The 21,771-nt window shown below is 36.0% G+C and overlaps 1 protein-coding gene across 1 annotated transcript in view; it reads right to left on the bottom strand.

Annotated features, from left to right (window-relative positions):
• The window catches only part of DEUP1 (deuterosome assembly protein 1), a 74,733-nt gene that overhangs the window by 12,587 nt on the left and 40,375 nt on the right, over nucleotides 1–21,771 (bottom strand). The window contains exons 7-10 of the mRNA XM_045577583.1: nucleotides 21,293–21,438; nucleotides 17,964–18,069; nucleotides 12,748–12,945; nucleotides 11,091–11,177 (exon numbers count right to left, since the gene is read on the bottom strand). Of these exons, the coding sequence (XP_045433539.1) occupies nucleotides 11,091–11,177; nucleotides 12,748–12,945; nucleotides 17,964–18,069; nucleotides 21,293–21,438 (537 nt within the window). The remainder of the gene's footprint in view (nucleotides 1–11,090; nucleotides 11,178–12,747; nucleotides 12,946–17,963; nucleotides 18,070–21,292; nucleotides 21,439–21,771) is intronic.

The raw sequence follows: 21,771 nt of genomic DNA, 5'->3' as shown, positions 1-21,771 counted from the left end.
CTTGACCAGAATCAAACCCGGGACCCTTCAGTTCGCAGGCCTATGCTCTGTCCACTGAGCCAAACCGGTTTCGGCAAGGTCTCACTTTTAAATGAAGGGAAACACTCCTGAGAGCAAACTTCCCAAAACAATACAGAACGGGCAATAAGTTTACATGGCTTTGGCTACAGTATACCCTTTGGGAAGGAAGGGCCATCGGAGGATTCCTCTGATTGCTAAGCCCTTGCCTGTAGTATGTCTCCACAGAGGTACAGCAGTGCAGATAAGAGAGTCATGTGAGTCTGCTTTAAGAGAGGAAGGATGGTGTGTTCTAAAATTAGAGTAAAATTGTGATAAATATAAAGGAGGCATAGTCCTATAAAATGTTGCAATTCACAAGGGAAATATTCATCTGAGCAGATCTGGTTGGAGGAGGTCATGGAAAAAATTCAGCAAGTTACTCCTAAAAAGGTATCTGCTATTCAAAATGTATAATCCTTGATGCTCTGCTGCTCAATTATATTTTTCTTCAAGCGTTTTCTTATTAAATTAGATTTTATCTGTGACTCCTTTTTGGCCCAGTGTTAAACTAATTAAGGATAATAATAATGATTTATTAAAAAGTCCACAATTTCTAAATGTGCCATATTTAAACTAGTGTGTGAGCACGGCCTGGAAGAACTACACAGCTAATGCATTTACATGATTTATATTTAAAAGCATATTCTGCCCTGGCCAGTGTGGGTCAGAAGTTACAGCATCAGTTCGTGGGTCGAGGGCACATACCTGGGTTGCAGGTTCTATCCCAGCCCCAGTTGGGGCATGTGCAGGGGCAACCAATTGATGTGTCTCTCTCACATGGATGTTTCTCTCTCGTCCGTCCTCCCTCCCTCCCTCCCTTCCTTCCTCCCTCCCTCCCTCCCTCCCTCCCTTCCTTCCTTTCTCTTCTTCTTCTCTCTCCTTCCCTTCCCTTTCCCCCCTCTCTTCCACTCTCTCTAAAAGCCAATGGAAAAATATCCTCAGATAAGGATTAACAAAAAAGTAAAATAAATAAAAACATATTCCATTTTCCATGACAACAGTGGTCTTTGACCTCTCTCATTTCATGTTTTTCTTAAATGCTTTTTCTGGCAATTTCAGGAATGTATCCTATCCTTCACTAGATGGTTATCATGTGGAAAGAGGCATGGCTTAAATTCCACCTCTGTACTTCTGATGTGTTATTTTCTAAGCCTCTTATCTCAATTTCCCTTTTCTTCTTCAAAAATTTAAGATTCTATAGGTTTAATCCATTTCTTTATTCTTGAAATGGCAAAACCTCTACACACTAGCATTAGGCCAGTTGAAGTAATGAGGTGTCTGAATAATAGTATTTTGTATGCGCACTTATTTTAAATTCATGTATCTTCAAAAATAGTAGTTAGGCTAACAAAGAATTTATACAGAACTGGCTTTAATCATATTTTATGGTTAGCATACTGATTTTCAGGCTGCTTTAGATACTTCCGAGGGTTCTTATTTTTTATGCTATTATGTTATTTAGAAAATGTTATGGGTAGTGGAAAACAAATTAGTCTTAAAAGTTACCCTAAATTCTGAGTTCTTATTAAATCTGGGTTTATGACACTTTCTTGAAAAGAGAGAAACTTTAATAGCTATAAGCACAGGCCAAGTAAATATGGAATCACAGAAATTACCATGATAGACTTCTTTATTAGCTGTCCCGGAGCAGAATAAAGCTAAACACCTCCCTTTTCTCCTTGCAGTTAAGTTTTTGCACAAATTCCAAGAATTTCACTGAGACCTGAGGAAGATCTGCAGACCGGTGGTCCATCCATCAGCCCAGCCTCTAGAGGAGAGGGGCTGCCGGCCCAGCATGCACTGGGCAGAACTAGTGCAGGCCTGCTGTTCTGCCACCGTGAGTGTTTTTTCTTAAGTCCTTTTTCTGAGCGTAAATTAGCAGGGACCTTCACAGTCAGTGGAGCAAGGAAGCTCCCAAAGCTCCAGCTATTTAGAAATAACTTACCTTAATATCAGTAACTTCACTTTTCTAGAAAGGAAAAGAAACTATTTTAATATTATCCAAATACCACATGTTTTAAAAGACAAAAATGATGATGTACATATTTTTTTTGTCTGATGTAAAATTTCAGCACCAATGATTTAATTATGCGTTTACTTGTTCATTTCAATTATTTCAGAAGATAGTAACTAATAATCTAATAGTGGAATGAATTTAACACATAACAGGAGTTTTCTTCTTGACATCTTTAAATTGAGTGCTAAATAAGTGATATAATAGATTGTAAACTCCTCAAGAGCAAATAATTCTACTAAACTCTTTAAAAAAATTTAATAGACACTTGAGACTTTTCCCTTTGGGGAGTGGCCTATTTCAATTATCAAAGCCAATTCTAAATCTTCGCATAAAAGAATAAAGAGCAGGTATAAAATAAACCTCTTTTATGAATTATAGTTATACATAAAGTATGTACAACTAAATAAGTATCACACTGAGGGCCATACATCAATGGTATTCCATTTTATGATACCCAATTAACCAATCTTTAAACTAATTTATAATGTTATATGTATGTGCTAAGTGTTATAGTGGTAATTAAATATGAAAAAGATGATCCATTCATGGAGAATACAATAAAAAATTGAGTAGTTTAAACTAACATGTATGAAAAAATAGTGAATAATATCAAATATTATTGTGAGTTAAATTACGTTGCACTGAGTAGGAACTCAAATGCTTTTTAATCAAGGAATAGCAACAACTATTTGTACTGAGATCATGCAGGAAGTGAGATAAAATGAGGCTTTTTTTTAAATCTCTTTAATGATATTAGCAATGGTTTCCATGGTAATTTATTCATGCTTCTTAGACTACAGGTGAGATTCATAAATCCACAAATATTTATTGAGCCCTACGCTATATCAAACCCTGTATGAAGAAAAAGTATTAAATATAATCTACTTCATTTCTAAGCATTCTATGGTGGAAAAGACAAAAATACATATAAATACAAAAAAATGTTTAAAAAGACAGTTCAAAATATTTTACAGCTAAGAGTGCTAAAGCAAGTCAAAGAAAGGAGAAATAAATGGAGCCTAGACTGGTAGGAGAAAAATACATGGAAGAGTTAAAATTTAATCTAGGTTTATAAATACAACAGCTATTACATTAAAATACTAATAAAAGAAATAATCCCAGTGTGTGTCAGATTTAAGAAAACAGAGGGAGAGACCTAAATTGTACAAGCTGAGGAATAAGAAAGGAACATAAATACAGAATGTAGAAGAGATGAAAAGAATTGTAGGATATCGCAAATCAATAAACATGATACATCACATAAACAAATTGAAAGATAAAAATCATATAGTCATATCAATTGATGCAAAAAAAGCATTCGATAAAATCCAATACCCTTTTCTGATAAAAACTCTTAACAAGGTGGGAGTACAAGGATCATACCTCAACATAATAAAAGCTATATATTATATGATAAACCCACAGCCAACATTATACTCAATGGGCAAAAACTAAGACCATTCCCTCTAAGAACAGGAACAAGACAGGGATGCCCACTCTCGCCACTCCTGTTTGACATAGTACTGGAAGTACTAGCCATTGCAATTAGACAAGAGGAGGAAATAAAAGGCATCCAAATTGGAAAAGAAGAAGTAAAGTTATCCTTATTTGCAGATGACATGATATTGTACATAAAAAACCCAAAAGAATCCATTAAAAAAACTAGTTGACTTAATAAATGAATTTGGCAATGTAGCAGGATACAAAATTAATGCCATGAAATCCATGGCTTTTCTATACACCAACAGAGAAACTGCAGAAACAGAGACTAAAAAAGCAATTCCATTTACCATCGCACCAAAAAAAATTAAGATACCTAGGAATAAATTTAACTAAGGAAGTAAAGGACCTATATGCGGAAAACTACACGACACTGAAAAAAGAGATAGAGGAAGATGTAAGGAGATGGAAGAACATACCATGTTCATGGATTGGTAGGATCAACATCATCAAAATGTCCATAGGTTCAATGCACTCCCCATTAAAATACCAACAACATATTTCACTGACCTAGAAAGAACTCTCCAAAAGTTCATTTGGAACAATAAAAGACCCCGAATAGCCACAGCAATCTTGAGAAAGAAGAGTAAAGTAGGAGGGATCTCAATACCAGACTTCAAACTATATTACAAAGCCACTGTTCTCAAAACAGCCTGGTACTGGCACAAGAACAGACATATAGATCAATGGAATCGAATCGAGAACCCAGATATCAACCCAAATCACTATGCTCAATTAATATTTGACAAAGGAGGCACGAATATACAATGGAGTCAAGACAGTTTCTTCAATAAATGGTGTTGGGAAAATTGGGTAGACACATGCAAAAGAATGAAACTAGATCACCAACTTACACCATTCACAAAAATAAACTCAAAATGGATACAGGACTTAAACATCAGACGGGAAACCATAAAAATATTAGAAGCATCCACAGGCAGCAAAATCTCAGACGTATGCCAAAAGAACTTCTTCACTGACACTACCCCTAGGGCAATGGAAGCTAAAGAGAAAATAAACAAATGGGACTACATCAAAATAAAAAGCTTTTTTACAGCAAAAGAAACCATCAACAAAACAACAAGAAAGCCCACAGTGTGGGAGAACATATTTGCAAATGATACCACTGATAAAGGTTTAATCTCCAACATCTACAAACAGCTTATACAACTAAATAAAAGGAAGATAAATAATCCAATTAAAAAATGGGCAATGGACCTAAATAGAACATTTTCAAAAGAAGACAGAAGGAAGGCCAAAAGGCACATGAAAACATGCTCAAAGTCACTAATTGTCCGAGAGATGCAAATCAAAACAACAATGCGGTACCATCTCACACCTGCAGAATGGCCAACATCAACAAATCAACAAACGACAAGTGTTGGCGAGGTTGCCGAGAAAAAGGAACCCTCGTGCACTGCTGATGGGAATGCAGACTGGTGCAACCACTGTGGAGAACAGTGTGGAGTTTCCTCAAAAAACTGAAAATGGAACTCCCATTTGATCCAGTAATCCCACTTCTAGGAATATATCCCAAGAAACTAGAAACACCAATCAGAAAGGATATATGCACCCCTATGTTCATATTAGCACAATCTACAATACAATAGCCAGAATTTGGAAACAGCCTAGGTGCCCGTCAGCAGATGATTGGATCCAAAAACTATGGTACATCTACACAATGGAATACTATGCTGCCATAAAAAAGAAGGAATTCTCATCATTTGCAGCAACCTGGATGGAATTGGAGAACATCATGCTGAGTGAAATAAGCCAATCAATGAAAGAGAAACACCACATGACCTCACTCATTTGTGGATAATAAAGAGCATTATAAACTGATGAACCAAAAGATAGATATAGAGACAGTATATCAACAAGTAGACTGTCAAATTACAGAGGGGAGGGGAGGAAGATCTGGGGGAGATAATAGATCAACTGAAGGACTTTTATACATGCATATAAGTACAACCAATGGACACAAAACTCTGGGGAGGGAGGGGATGTGTGGGAGGCAGGGGTGCAAAAAAAAATCAATAAAATATATTAAAAAAAAAATAAAAGCAAAAAAAAAAAAAGAATTGTAGGATATTATTACCTTTGATAACAAAAGATCAAATTGGAATGGATAAAAATTTCCTGGAAAAATACAAATTACAAAACAAACAAATAAACAAAAATAAATAAAAAACCTAAAGAGAAGGGAAAAATTAAATATAGCAAGTATCTTAAAAGAGAATGGAAAAGTAATTGAAGATTTACTGCATTGAAACTTCAATGTCCAGATGGTTTCACAGCTAAACTCTTTCTAACTTTTAAAGAATTGATAAAGAATTGATATTTCTAATATTACTTAAACCCTTTTAGTCCACTCATAAAGATGGAAAGCTCCCAATTTATATTATAAAGCCCACATAAACAGCTTGTTAAAACAAGTAGGAAAAAAGTAGAAATATATAAAAATATCATTTACACATATAGATCTTAATTTCTAAATAAAATATTACCACATAGAATTCAGTAATACATCAAAATTGTTCAAGTATAGCTTTTAAGGGTTGTAATTTAACAAGCCTAGTACCTCAGAATGTGATCTTTTTTGGAAATAGGATCTTTACAGAGCTAATCAAGTGAAAAATGATATCATTAGGATAAGCCCTAATCCAAAATGACAGGTGTTCTATAAAGAAGGAAAAATTGGATACAGAGAAAAACATGCTAGGAGGGAAGATACAAAGACATGGAAACAGGACAGCCATGTGAAGACAGCAGACTGGAGAGATCCCAAGGATTGCCAAGGATTGTTGGAAAATCACTAGAAGCTATAGTCAGGCCAGCAAAACATTCCCCTCCAGGTTTCAGAGGAGCATGGCCCAGTGGACACCTTTGGATTTCTAGTTTCCAGAACTATACAATAAGTTTGAAGTATCCAGTTTGTGGTACTTTGTTATGGCAGCCCTAGTCACTGAACCCAATGATCAACAATGTTTATTCCAGGAATGCAGAGGTGGATCAATATTGGGAAATATCTGCCAGCCATAGTCTGTGACATATCAACAAGTTAATGAGCAAAAACCACATCTATACTAATAATAGAGGAATATGCAAATTGTCCAGGATGCTATCACAGTAACAGTAACAACCAGCAGACTGCCTGAGGTGATAAGACCAGCAGGGGGGTTAGTGAGGGACAACCAAATGACTGAACAGCAGGCTACGTGGGGCGACCAGGCCAGCAGGGGGGACAGTTGGGGGTGATTAGGCAGGCAGGCAGGTGAGCAGTTAGGAGCCAGTAGTCCTGGATTGTGAGAGGGATGTCCGACTGCCAGTTTATGGATTTATAAACCTGATAGATCGGGCCTAAACTGGCAGTCGGACATCCCCCGAGGGGTCCTGGTTTGGAGAGGTTGCAGGCTGGGTTGAGGGGACCCCGCCCCCATGCACAAATTTCGTGCACCAGACCTCTAGTGATATCATATATACTGAAGAGGCATTTAATAAAAACTAGCAGCAAGTCTTAACTCTAAGTTAAGGATTAAGAAAGAAAGATATAAGAACCATAAATCAAGAACAATATTATCTTGGACAATAACACTAAAACAATTTCATCTAAAATCAGGAATTAGACTAATCTGTCACTAATCACTATTATTATTATTTTTAAAATATATATTTTTATTGATTTCAGAGAGGAAGGGAGAGGGAGGGAGGGAGGGAGGGAGAGAGAGAGAGAGAGAGAGAGAGAGAGAGAGAGAGAGAAAGAAAGAGAGAGATATTAATGATGAGAATCATTGATTGGTTGCCTCCTGCACACTCCACACTGGGGATCAAGCTCACAACCTAGGCACATACCCTGATTGGGAATCAAAGGTCAATGCCCAACGGCTGAGCCATGCCGTCTGGGCAGTATTCACTATTATTTAATATTAATTTGCAATATGACAAAAACAACTGATGCAAACAAAAGAAAAGAGATAAAGCTTTTGTTGATACAATTGTTTATATAAATAAAAAAACTTACAAATCTCAAGGAAAATACCTACTAGAACTAACAGATAATTTGGCTTTTTATTTTTTTCTTTATTAGCAATAAATTTTATGTGTGGAATAAAAATTGTTGCACTTACAACAGTGACAAGATTTATAAAATACTGAGAAATAAATTTAAAATAAAGGTGCAGAACCTATACAAAGAAAACCATAACATCTTATTGAAGAGCATAAAATTAGAAATGAAAAAATGGAAAGCCATGTCATATTCTTGGATGGGAAAATATACTATCATAAAAATACCAGTTCTTTCAACATTAATACATAAACTTAATTCCAAACGGAATCCAATAAAAAATTACCAGGAGAAACTAGATAAACTGAACTTCACGTTGATATAAAAGTTTAAATTGGGTTTCTGTTTTCTATCACATGCAAAATTACAATTCAAATGGATTAAAGACTTAGATGAAAAATATAGATACTGTGTAGTCATTGGAAGAACCTTGTTATTCAAGGAAGGAAATTCAAAAGTTTCAAACAAAAAGATAGACATGTGTGACAAATAAAGGTTTAAAACCTTTTGTATGGCAAAAGGATTTGTAAATAAACTTACAAAAATACATTTAGAAATGTGCTACTATAAACTGACAAGAAAAAGACAACCCCAACAGAAAAGTGAGCAAAGACTATAGTTAATTTACAGTACATTGCCAAAAAAATGTAAAAAATATGCACACTGTAGTTAGGGAAATGCAAATTAAAGTTCTATTGAGAAATCAGTTTACACCAATCAAACAGACAAAAATTTAAAAGAACTATAACATATACTGTTGGCAAGGATGAAAGAAAAAGGTAAAAATATGATTTGACAACAAATGTTTTTTAAAAAATATATTTTTATTTATTTCAGAGAGGAATGAAGAGGGAGAGAAAGATAGAAACATTAATGATGAGAGCAAATCATTGATTGGTTGCCTTCTGTACGCCCCCCCCTAGGGACTGAGCCTACAACCTGGAGATGTGCCCTGACCAGAATGGAACCATAACCTTGGTTCATAGGTTGACGCTCTCCACTGAGTCATGCCAGCTGGGCAACAAAATGTTTTAAAATTAAAACATACACATCCTTTGAATCAGCAATTCCATTTTTATGGAGTTATTTCAGAATATATGCATAAGGATGTTTTACAGTATTGTTTGTTTGTGCAAAAACCCAGAAACAGAGTTGAATTAATTATGAATGAGTGAATTCTGAAAAATAGTTGAATAAATGTTGATACATTCCCATCATGTGATATTATTGAGCTGTTATACAGAATGACACAGATCTAAACCAGTAAGGATTTGCAAAGGATATTATTGTTGAGTGAACAAAAACAAGACACAGAAAAGTATGTATAATGTAATCCATTTTTAAAAAAAGGTTAAAAATCCTAAATAGGTATACGTATATATGTATACGTATGTATGTATATTTACACAAATGTGAATTCATATATATAAAAAAGTACAAAATAATACCTACTGAATAGTTAACATGTGTTATCTGGTAGATGGGAATTGAGGTGATATAGAGACATGGAAGGAGAAAGGGAGAAGCAAGAAAAAAGACTGCACTAAAATCATGAGTATATAAATTATGATTCACTTTATTAAAATTATTTATTTTACAAATAAGTATGTATTTTTTCCTGAGAAATTAGGAAAAATCAAAAGATATTTTTCTACTGACTTGTAGAGATGTTTATATGTAGTCAAAAGGCAGATTATGCATAGTATACATTTATTTCTGTAAAAGAACACTCGACTCATGCCCTGTACATGTGTGCATGAGCAGAGAAAACGCTACAGAATTTTACACTGGATCTCTCAGGAGTCCAAACTAGGACTGGGGATAGAAGTAGGAATAATTAACCTCTTCTTTATACATCTTTGTTTTATTTCATTTTAAAAAACCAAACACAAATAAATAAACAAAGCTAAATGCCTACAGGTCTCAGGGAAGCAGGCTCAGTGGGGGCTATGAAGACATTTTTTTAAAAGAACACAAACCATTTTGTGAAAGAAAAAAAGTGACACCCATGGGGGCAGGATACAGTTTAACTTGTGTGTCCAGTGTTTAGAAATAAAAGTCTTGGGTATCAGGAAGATTTTATGTAACAGCTAGGGAAACCAAATACACTTTACTTTTTATCCATCTATAGTACTCTAATCACAGAACCTGTAATTGGGCCCAAAGAATGCTTCCAGAAAGCATCTACTTTTTTTTTTTTTAATTAATTAATTTATTTTTTTAACATATTTTAATGATTTTTTTGCCCCCCTCCCTCCCTCCCCCATATCCCCTCCCTCCCCATAGTTTTATGTCCATTGGTTGTACTTATATGCATGTATACAAGTCCTTCGGTTGATCTATTATCTCCCCCAGATCCTCCTCCCCTCCCCGCTGTAATTTGACAATCTGCTTGTTGCTTTACTGTCTCTATATCTATCTTTTGGTTCATCAGTTTATAATGCTCTTTATTATCCACAGAACCCATAACTGGGCCCAAAGAGGGGGAGGAATGCTTCCAGAAAGCATCTACTCTTTGATGCTAGAATACGGACTATTTGTTATGAGAATAAGTACATACTGCTGCAGAAATGCAGCACCAGGGCTTCAGAAGGAGCCGTGGGCAATTCCCTCATTTCACAACTGGGGAAACAAAGGCCAGGTTAAGCAATTACCATACTCCTCTCTTATCTTCCTCCTGCCCTGAATAGTAGAAAAATATTTTACTTCAGAATTTTCCTTTAGAGCAAATTAGTGGCAAACAAGTAACAATGGTATTTCATTAGTTCAATAAATAAGCGCTATCCTATTTACATATAAAACCCAACCCTCAACTGTTATATCAAACAGTTGAATTGAAAGGCACAGAGACTATTGAAGTTGCCTTGTGTAAACCCGTGGAGCCACCGGTTACAATCACAAGGTCAATTCTCAATCATTCACTTACTCATCCTTTTTATGCAACCAACATTCCCTGAACACTTACTGTCCTCCTGCTGCTGTGAAGTGATGGTGATACAAACGTTAATAAGACATGGTCCCTATTCATGATCTCTCTTCACCATTCAGCGGTGAAGTGAGAAACTACAAAACAAGTCAGACCAAAACACAAACCAGTTTTGGATGGAAATTCATTCTGACTGGAATTTCAGGGGCGGGAAAGGAGGGGGAAGGGCTTCAAGGGGAAGGTTGACGCTTGAGTCAGGCCATGTAGAATATGAGATTTCAGAGGCAATAGCAAGACAAAAGGCAAGGAAGTTTGAGGAAATGATCAGAATTGAGCCCAATCCAGGACAAGAATAAGGCAGAAACCAGACATTTAACTATTTTAGCCTGAAGATAAAAGTAAGTTTAATCAGTGTGCAAGATATTGGCTACCCTGCAGGAAGTGCTCAGCAAGTAATGTGAGTAAACCCTGGCCAATCAAGTCGTGTCTGTTCAATTTACTGAATGATTTCATCACATTACCATGTACTGTCCAGGGTCTAAATCTCCCATCATTCCTTTTAGATGTGTGTTTTCAGTCCTGACCGCTTTATATTTCATATCTGAGACCTGAAAGGAGATTAGTAGGGAAAAGTGAATATAAACTTCATAATGAAAGCTCACGATCCTATTACAATTAATGTTACATTGTTAATATGAATATTTCCTAAGTGGAGTGAAGGGAACACTTCTTTGGCACAATGATCATAAATCAGGAATTCTCATTTGGTTCACCTGCATTTGGTAGACCCCACTTTACACTCCTTTTCTGACCAGTGCTAAGCTAAAATTAGATAACTCACAATAACGATTCATTTACATGTTTTTTTCAAGTTTCAAATTCCTTTTTCTCACGGCTACTTTCTATTGTAAGCAAATTAACACCTGAAAATCACAATTTTAAAAACATGTTTGAATAACTGTCCATTAACCATCTTTACTACCTGATTAATTTTTACAATATGCAAATATGACTTTCATGGTTAATTTTGTTCATTCTGATATTTTTGCAAACTTTCCTATTTTTGGGGGGTGGCTACTTCATTTTCTCTTCTAATTTAATTTTCCCCAGATTTCTTTCTACTTGACAATACTTAGAACGTAATATTTACCCTTTTATTTATCTAGGACTCATTTCTATATAAAACAATTCAACATTTTGTAATTCAAATATTACAAAATATATTCCCCTTGACTAAGCCTTAAAACAATATAAGAATATAATGGTAAAAGTAAAAATTCACAATTCAATGACCCAGATCACTGCTAACATGTGTAAAATATCCCAGGTACAACAAATGCTACCATCCCATTCATGCTATTTTCCTGTGGATTGTACATATTAATCGGCTTAAGGGTTATAATTGAGCAGAGGCTGAATCTCTTCTTGTTTTTATAATACACAGGTTTAAATGGCCTTGCTATTTCTGAAGTGACCCTTAAAAAGTTATTGAATGGAACTCTCAAATCCTGTAGACTTGGGGGGAGAAAAAAGGTAGATAAATCCTATGCTTGGAATAGCAGGCTATCAGTTTGATGATGAATAAGGGGTTAAGGGAATTTCAAAATAAATAGGAAAGAAGGGAAGGAGGGAGGGAAAGAGAGAGGAAGGAAAGATTTGGAAGTTACTTGCAGAGTTGTAACAGCAGAATGTTATAATTGCTGTTTTTTAGCCATGAACCATGAAAACTAGTTTACATTGAGTAAATGTAAACTAGTTTTCATGTTTCAACATCCAGTTTTTTAAACCTTAAAAGAAATTATATAAAATTGGGGTGAGAAGTATCCAGGGAATACTGGAATAGAGGCTTTTTAAAAGGATAAAAATGTTAATGGAAGGAAACTATAGAAAACAAATTCAGAAAATCTTTGACTAAAGCATACTGTGGGGGGTGATCAAACTATGGGTCACAGAAAATTTTAGGATGAGATTTAATGAAATTATCTTGCACTGTTGCTTATTCCCTAGTCCTTTTATGATGGCACTTCACATGATCTCACAAAGGTTTTATGTGACAAAGCATTTCTGTGACACTAGTCTCAGAGATAATACCGAGATGCAATGCTTCTCTCCTAAGGAGGGCCGCTATCTGCACTGAGTAAAGAAAGGCCTGGGCGGGGCTGTCCTCCGCTCCCATACCTGTTGTTTTGCTAACATTTTTTCCTTGATTTCTAACTCCACCTTCAGCTGCCTCTCCAGAAGGGCAGCCTTTCTCATGATAGTTGCTATAGTGATCTCCTTCTGATGAAGCTCCTCCGTTAGGTCAGAGATTTCGTTCCTCATTCTTTCCTGCTCACAGCTGTGGTGCTCTTCCTCCTGGTAGAGCTGGCTCCTTATCTGCAGCAGAGAGAGCCCAGGGAGCATTCACAAGTCCTGTTATTTATGAAGCAGCTGAAGGCTTGTACTGGTCGCATTCATTCTTCTTACCTGACCTTAAAACAGAGGCAGGCCCTCCCACCCCCATTTTCTAATCAATGCTAAATTAAAAACAGATAGCACAATAATGATTCATTTACTTTTTTTCTTCCGATTTCAAATGTTCATTTCTGATTTCTATTTTCTATTGTACATAAATCATCACCTGCTGCTGACATTACTTTGATAGGAAGGGGAAGAAAGTATTACCAGACATTTTCCTCCAGCTTTCATAGGTATACAAAAAAACTACATAATTAATGTGCACAGTTTTGTGAGTTTGGACCCACACTCATGCTACCATCACCACAATCAAGGTAATAATTATATCCATTTCCTTGTGCCCCTTAGTTATTTAACGTGTGTGTGTGTGTGTGTGTGTGTGCGTGCGCGCATGTGTGCGGTAAGAGCACTTAATATGAGATCTATCTTCTTAAATGTTTACCTGCACAACACCTCACTGTTAACTACAGGCACTGTGCTGTGCAGTGCATTCTGGGACTTAACTCATGTTGTAAAACTTAATTATATGCCCACTGAGCAACCACCCCAGAGAGCTGTGGTGAAAGAGTCCTGAACCTATGATCCAGAGCAAGCATTTTTTAGGGAGAAAAATTGGCTGAGAGAGGGTAAGTGATTTGCTCAAAGTCATAAAGCTACTAGCTGACAGAGCCAGGACTGCAACCTAGGTTTGCTGGCTTTAAATTTCAGTACTTTTTTTCTTTTTTACTAAATTGTGCTGAACTTTTTGTGACTAAATCCTATGTTTTTCAGAATCATGTTATAATAAATTTCAAATTTAATGTATTCATGAAAACATATCACCTCCTTCCGTAGCCTGTGGAATCTTAGCTCAGGATCGCCTTGGACTCCTCCTGCTCTCATTTTCCCCAATGCATTCAAGTAGCAAATTCTGCCTCTTCTGTTTCACTCTTTCTTATATCTCACCCCTCTTCTACATAGTCTAGCCTCTTACTGTCTTTCTGTGTATCATTCACTGGCTCTAATTCTTGGGGCTCGGAGATAAAGTTCACAGTCACTAATCTAAAAAATCACAGTCCTTTGGGAGAAACAGAAAAATCAACAAGTTAAAACACAGTGTCCCAATAGGAATCAGCAGCAGTCTGCGATAGAGGCAGAACGTGGCGGAGGGGTTCCTACCCAAGCCTGGGATGCCAGGGCAAGGTTCCCAGAGGAGGGACATCAGACTGATGGTGGAGGGTAAACGGAATCCAGAGGGAAGACAGAGAAGGAGAGGGCTCCCAGGCACAGAACCAGCCCAGGCACAGGGGTGAGTGCACACTCAGAGCCGAAAGGGGCCTGCAGTGGCTGGGACTGGGTGTGCTGTGAGAAGTCAGGCTGCAGGGTCCTACAGAGGTCGTCCACAGAGACATGTGTGAATTTACCCCAAGGCACTGCCCTTAAAGTGGATATTTTTTCATTTAGTCTGTGAACATTTCAGGATATTTCTGTGAAAGAACAAGGGCATTCCCCCTATCACCCTCTCTTTTTAAAACATAGCCAGACTACCTCTAGAAAGTCCTAAAAATACTAACGATTCCTCAATATCCTCAAATATCCAGGAAGTATTCAAATTTAAAATTATATCAGAAGTGTAATGCATTTTTTAAAATTTACTTAATTGAAATGAAACTATGAGCTGCACCTTGTGACTAGGTCTTCTCTCTCTCTCTCTCTCTCTCTCTCTCTCTCTCTCTCTCTCTCTTAAATATATTTTATTGATTTTTTTTTTTTTTTTTTTTTTTACAGAGAGGAAGAGAGGGACAGAGTGTTAGAAACATCGATCAGCTGCCACCTGCACACCTCCTACCAGGGATGTGCCAGCAACCAAGATCCATGCCCTTGACTGGAATTGAACCTGGGCCCCTTCAGTCCACAGGCCAACACTTTATCCACTGAGCCAAACCAGTTAGGGCTAGATCCTCTATTTTTAAAGCTTCTCTTTGTCTATGTGTCTGTGTGTGTTTTAAGTGCTTTACATACATCATCTCACTTAATCCCCACACATGTCTCTACTTGGCAGATTAGAAGAATAAATTCACATATCTGCTCGCAGTCACATTCTGGTGACAGGCAGTCTGCTTCCAGGACCAACACTGTGCTGTGGACCCTCTGGGAGCGGAGGGTGGCTCACACACGGAGAGCTGGAGTGGGGTGCCCTGACCTGGAAAGCAGGCAAACCTGGTCTAGCCCCAGCTTGCTACCAACACTCATCTGATTCCATTCTTATCACTGACACTTTCAGAATTTCAGAAATCACATGATCCAACCCCATCACTTAACAGATAGAAAAAGAAAAAGAAAAAAGAAAAAAAAGACTCAGAGGGCAAGGACCTGACTGAGCCTAAGTTATCCTGAGAGCAAAAGAGATGAGGAAAGGGGACAATGTTACAAGTCCCTTTACATCTCCCATCTTCTCTCTCCAGGCTTTTCCTTATAATTTTTTTTAACTAGGTTGTTCTGTAGTTGGTCCCAGTTTGAATTTTGCTGTTTGCATCCCTGTGGTGTAGTTTTTTTTTGTTTTTTTGTTTTGTTTTGTTTTGTTTTTAATGTTGGAAAATGAATATGCTATAATGAAAATGGAGTGAACTGTTCTTCCCAATTAGTTATTAAAACAACACACTGTACTGCAAAACTTCCTTCTAAATGAGATTAACTTGCCTAGCTATAAATAATTTTTGGCTTTATTAAAAATGTCAATTTTATCACAAATAAATGACTAAAGCTAGTTGTATGTTAAAAAGTGAAGATACATGATATATGGCACTTGTTGGTTTTATTACCAGAGAATGAAAATGCTCTGCACAAATACTTCCTGGAAGCTATAGCTATTTATACACAACTCCTTTGCTACCTTTTCTGCAGGGCAGTGCATGATCTACAGGTCTCCCAGAGCCACTGAAGAGATTTGTGTCTTGTATTCTCTCCTTCCATAGCAAAACAGTGTAACATCAGTATATTCCTCCTATTACTCAAAGTTTTAGTACTCTTTCTAGATCTATGAGGTTAACAACAGTATAACTACACTTTAGGTGGCTTTAATCAACATTTTAACATAATGTATCCACTGGAGGCACCAGGAAGAACAGTGTTTTAAAGTTATAGTTTTATATGCTAGTAAAACCGGTTTTATGGGAATATGTGAAAAATACAAGGAAAATGGCCATTAATTCACATCACCTTTCCTACACATCATAATTGCCTCACAGTCAGTCTCTGGGAGACAGGATTTATCTTTCACATCACTGTTATCTTTCATATTATCTTTCACATTTTCTACAGAAAGAAGCAGAATAGCTACACTGTTTCCCCGAAAATAAGAGTGTCTTATATTAATTTTTGCTCCCAAAGATGCGCTAGGTCTTATTTTCAGGGGATGTCTTATTTTTTCCATGAAGAAGAATACGGTACACATTTATTGTTAAATGAAAATAAAGGAAATTTATTACCTGTACGGTACGGTAGTACGGTAGTTGTCAACACAAACCAGACAAATGACTCCTACAGTATCAGGAATTTACTAATTTATTCAATGATAATCATGTAATCATCTTCTAGAACATCACCATAACAATCCAATTTCTGAATTTCCTGGTGAATTTCTTGTGACTCCATTTCTTTCAGAATCAGTGAACCAAATCTCTCATGTTTAGCCTAGGGGGCCTTATTTTCAGGGGATGCCTTATATTTCACTCAGAAGGAAACCTGTAAGTAGGTCTTGTTTTCGGAGGATGTCTTATTTTCGGGGAAACACGGTAGTAGTCCTACTAGATGCTCAGTGAATGTTCATTGAATTTATACAAACAATAATTGAAGTTATGACCCCATACACTTTTGGGAGATCTGAGCCTTAATATTAATGAATTCATTCTCGAATAGTTACTTTCACTTATTGTGTGTCTGGCACTGTGCTGGTAATTCAAAACTACACCCAGGTTTTTCCTACTTTTAGCATTTGTTTAGATTATGCCGCATTGGATATTCTGTGTGATCGTCAAACCTAAAGACCCAGAGAAGTGAGTAGTAGTTGTGATAAACCCATGGAAGAGAGCCACTACTGGATTTTCCTAGAGGGAGAAGAGAGTATACTTTTTGTAGGATTGAAGAACCCCAGCGCCCAGGTCTTACTCATCCTTGTATTTCTAGCTCCTGGGAGAGCGCTTGGCACATGGTAGGGGCTCAGTGACAAAAACGTGGGCGTAACCTATACCAACAGCAGCCAGTGTCTGCCAGGTGCTTCCTCTGAGCAAGGCAGGCCCTGTTCTAAGCACTTCACATGTGTTATTATTTTATGGATTCTAACTTAGAGGAAGACTATGAACTCTGAGCCAGATCACCTGGATTCTTATCTGGCCTCTGCCAGATTAGTTGTATAATATTGGGGAAAATTACCTAGCCTTAGCCTCCTCAAATATTAACAAAGAATAATAGTAGTACCTACCTTATAAGATGGTTGTGAGGAATAAATGAATTAGAATTTGTTAAGGCTTTAGAACAGCTCTTGGCCATGGCAAGTGCTATTTAAGTAGCTCATTTGAGCCTCATCACAGCCTTAGGAGTTATGTACTAATGATCCCATCCCCATCCCCATCCTAGAAATGGGGACCGTGAGCAACTTGCATACACAACCCCAAACTTGTGCACTAACATGCGGCTGATGCCTATCTGTGATCTCATACTTCTTGCTATATGCTCTCTCTCATGGAGCTACAAGCCCTCCACGTTTCACAGGCAGTCTGCCGTGGCAGAGTGATGTCCTAGTGTCTGTGGTTTTTATAGCAGCACACAGAAGAATGTCAGTTTTAGTAGCTTGGAGAAGAATATAGAAGGAAAAAGAAGGGAATGAAAAGGAAGGCTCCCTTCCCTCTCCCCCCCAGGGAAAGGCTGCCTGGAAGAATGGAGCTCCTTACTTTCCATACCTTAGTCAGTTCTTTCTCATGATTTGGTTGATCTGGGTTCAGAGAAAACAGTTCTTTCCTTTTCCTTTCTGGTTCTTTAATAGAAGGTGAATAAGATGATTCAAGTCTACAAATCCAAAGAAGTAAAAATTAAGCTAACTTGATCAATTGTATTATAGTGTTAATTTAGACCATCACTGATAGATTATTAGTTTATTGGAAACATTTCAAGGTACAGAAATTGCAAGTTACAATACATTCAGCTCTCATAAGTATTTACATATTTAACTGAGTGTGAATGTTTTTAGCTGGAAAAAAAAACAGCTAGCAATTAATATGCAATTTTAATTATGCATTAAAAATTGGCAGAATACTTGGTTTGCATATGGAGGCAAGATTTTTGGATGAGAAAAAAAACCTGTCTTCTATAATAAAATAGCTTGGGAACCATCAGAAAAGGAAACACACCTGAGTTGTTTCTACAGCATGGAAAGAAACTATGTCAGCAGGAATCTGAGGGAGAAACCGCTCCATAAAAGTGTTCCAAAATGATTGCATCTGACAGGCTACTCAGAGAGAGCTCAACTACATCTATTCTTTGGCTATTCAATTTATAAAATGGAATTGCAACCACATATGGATATAGAGAGCAAAAGCAAGAATTAGTATAAAAATGTACAATTTCCACAGAAAGGTTAGAATAGTATAAGCAGGTAATGTGTATGTCAGGGAAGTCGGTAAAATAAAATCATTAAAGCAGAAAAAATAAAGATAACTAGGCAAGGAAAGCAGTGTGTGTTCTATTTACTGACTAATTTGGTCGAGTCCAGGGTTCTGAGAAATGTACACACTTGTACAATTTTAGATTTCCAAAGAACTTTGTAAGAGGGTCCATAGATAAAAAACCCAAGTCACATAACCAAAACAAAATCTGAGAAAAATAACTAATGAAGAAATTAAAAATAAAGAGATATTTTAAAAGGTGCATATTTATAGTGATATCCTTGAGATACATGTGTCTAGACTTGGATGTATGTTTTTAAAATCAAATATACAGAGTGTCCAAAAATGTATACACATTTAACACTGATAGCTCAATTTGTTTCTTTCTTTCCAGATTTAACCTATTGGAATTAATAATTATTCAAAGTATATATATAATGTTGGGGGGAAATCCTGTATATGTTGAGTATAGAAAACGGAATATGGAGTATATTTGCTGCTATAATGTCCTCCAGGAAAAAAACATTGTCAGCATTTTGTGTATATTTATTTTATTTTATTTTATTTTTTTACTATGCATGTGTATACATACATACACATTTTCCATACAATTAGAATGTACTTTAAATATTATTTTTCAGTCTTCTTTTATGATACTAGTATTTTTCACTCAGTAAATGTATTGGGAGCATTTTACCCAGTATTCTCCTAAAATGCTATTTCAAGATCAATCTTAACATTTTCTTATTTGCTATGACTTTCATATTTGAAAATGAATTTTCCTTTTTTCATTTCTTCCTAAGCAACTTCAGGGGATGGAATGCTAAACTGAATGGTAAAATCCTAATGATGATCTTGTAAATTTGAGTGAATAGAACAAATATCAAACTTCAATGTGGATAAGTTCATAGAAGAGAACAATAGTCATGCTAATGTAAATGGTAATATATTATAAATACATAAGGGAACTATTATTTAACACATAGGAAAGGAGTGTTGGAAATATTTTTAATAACTCTCAGAACATATCAGCCCAAGGTGCTTCAACAACTGAAAAAAAGAAAAAGCTAACAAAATCTTAGCATTATTGAGAAAGTTCTGATCATGAATAAAAACATTACAATGCTACTTCTCTAAAACTATTGTATGTCTGCTCTCAGGGGCTGCTACACTTTAACACAACTATAAAGAAGAAACAGAGTCCAAATAAAAGAAAACAAAATATAATAATATAAAGGCAGTACCACATTCAAATGAGAACAAATTAGGATTAGGAACTTTCAATGGGAAAAATGAAGGCTGAGAAGACTATGCTCAAAGTCTAAAGTAAAATAGAAGCTGTGAAAGTTAAATAACTGTTCATCAACTCTCAGAATACTAGAACTGAGTAATATGATCCAAATGAGAAAGATGTAGTTTGGAGACCAAAATAAATACCAACATAAACAGAGGATGGCAGCCAGGCATAACAAAAGAGCTGTATTGGCCAAACATGTGAATAATTGCAAGATTTTAGCTTAAATCACGAGTTGAGGGAAGTTGGTTCTGCTTTAGCACTGGCCTGTAAGACAGCTCCACTTCACAAAAACGCGAGACGTGGTTGAGCAGTTTGCTGTTTGGGGAAATTTATGTTTTTAGGCATATACATTCCTTGTGTGAAGACATTTCTCACCAATTCACTACACTGGAACAGTGCCTTGCACATTATATATTTCCAATAGATTTATTAATGATTGGTGATGATGATACATAGCTTGTATACAGAGCACTCAATAATGCTGACTGCCTAATAGGAGGCATTCTACCATCCTTGGTGAGACATACAATAGGTCACTTTTAAGAATCTTTACTTGCCATTTTTGTAAAGGGTAGACCTCAGGCAGGCAAGTACCACAACTTTGAAGAAATAAATGTTACCTTTAAAACAATGTAGTCATCTTTCAATAAAACATCCCTCACCATTTGGCTATTCAGTTTTTAAAATACTATCATTAGTCTGGCAATAGCCTTCAGAATTGAGAAGGATTCAAGTTCTAATAAGAATTAGAACATCAGTGAGTGGTGGGAACCATCACACTGTCTATTCACAAGCATAAATATTTAATAATCTCCAACAGTCCATTTTCTTTGTGGTTATGGAATATGCAATATCTGTCTGATTTTAAAAAGAAGAAAAATATTTCTAACAAAACCCTTAAATGGAACTGATAAGGTGATGAGTGTGGAGGCAAAATTAAATACAATATTTACCGGTAAAAAAGTTAACAAGTTTATAGGCAAACTAGAGGCATTTTGAAAATATGAAATAAATCTTATTTATATATAATTAAATATCAGCTTTATAGTATTGTTTTAATAACATCCTGAAGAATAAAAGTTCTAAGAAAATTTCTGACTCAGTATAACACATACATATCCATAAACCAGAACATGATATATTTTTCTATGTAATATATTAATCTTGAAGATAAAATAACCATTAATTTTATTGCTAATATCTAATAATTAACAGCATGTTAATACAAAACAAAGAGACTTTTAATTCTAGTTTCAAATATAAAGTTCTTAAAAAGCCAAACAGTATATTTTGAGTAGTTTCTCTCAGGCTGCTAAATATAAAGAATTACCTTTTGTTATTTTCTTGAGCATTTTGGCACTCTCCTATTTTTAATAATTCTCTGTGCAACTGCAGTCGTTCCATTTCTATAATTCTCAAGAGATCATCACGTGACTGTAACTCACTTTTCACCTCTGAGAGTCCTGCTTCCATTGCCTCAATAAAAAAATTAAACACGTTCAATGATCATATTTGGATGTCATGATGTATAATGATGAACACAGTTTAAAATGTTTAACATCTATGAATCAGCCTAATTTCAAATGAACTGATTGACAGTCCTTTGCTGGCTCTGTCTCAGAGAATTCATTCCTTCATTCATTTTTTTTTCCAACTAATAATTACTGAGCTCTATTATGCACTCAACACTGAGGATACAGACAGAGAATCTGTCCTCAATGAGCTGACAACCCAGGGATAATGACAAAGAATAATAAAATTATCACATAAATATGGGCACACTGGACATTACTTTGAAAGAGGAAAATA

Source organism: Pipistrellus kuhlii, unplaced genomic scaffold, assembly GCF_014108245.1.
Source record: "Pipistrellus kuhlii isolate mPipKuh1 unplaced genomic scaffold, mPipKuh1.p scaffold_m20_p_9, whole genome shotgun sequence".
Classification (NCBI taxonomy): Eukaryota; Metazoa; Chordata; class Mammalia; order Chiroptera; family Vespertilionidae; genus Pipistrellus; species Pipistrellus kuhlii.
Note: the sequence above shows the minus strand (reverse complement) of the source record. Positions and strands in the feature narration are given on the sequence as shown.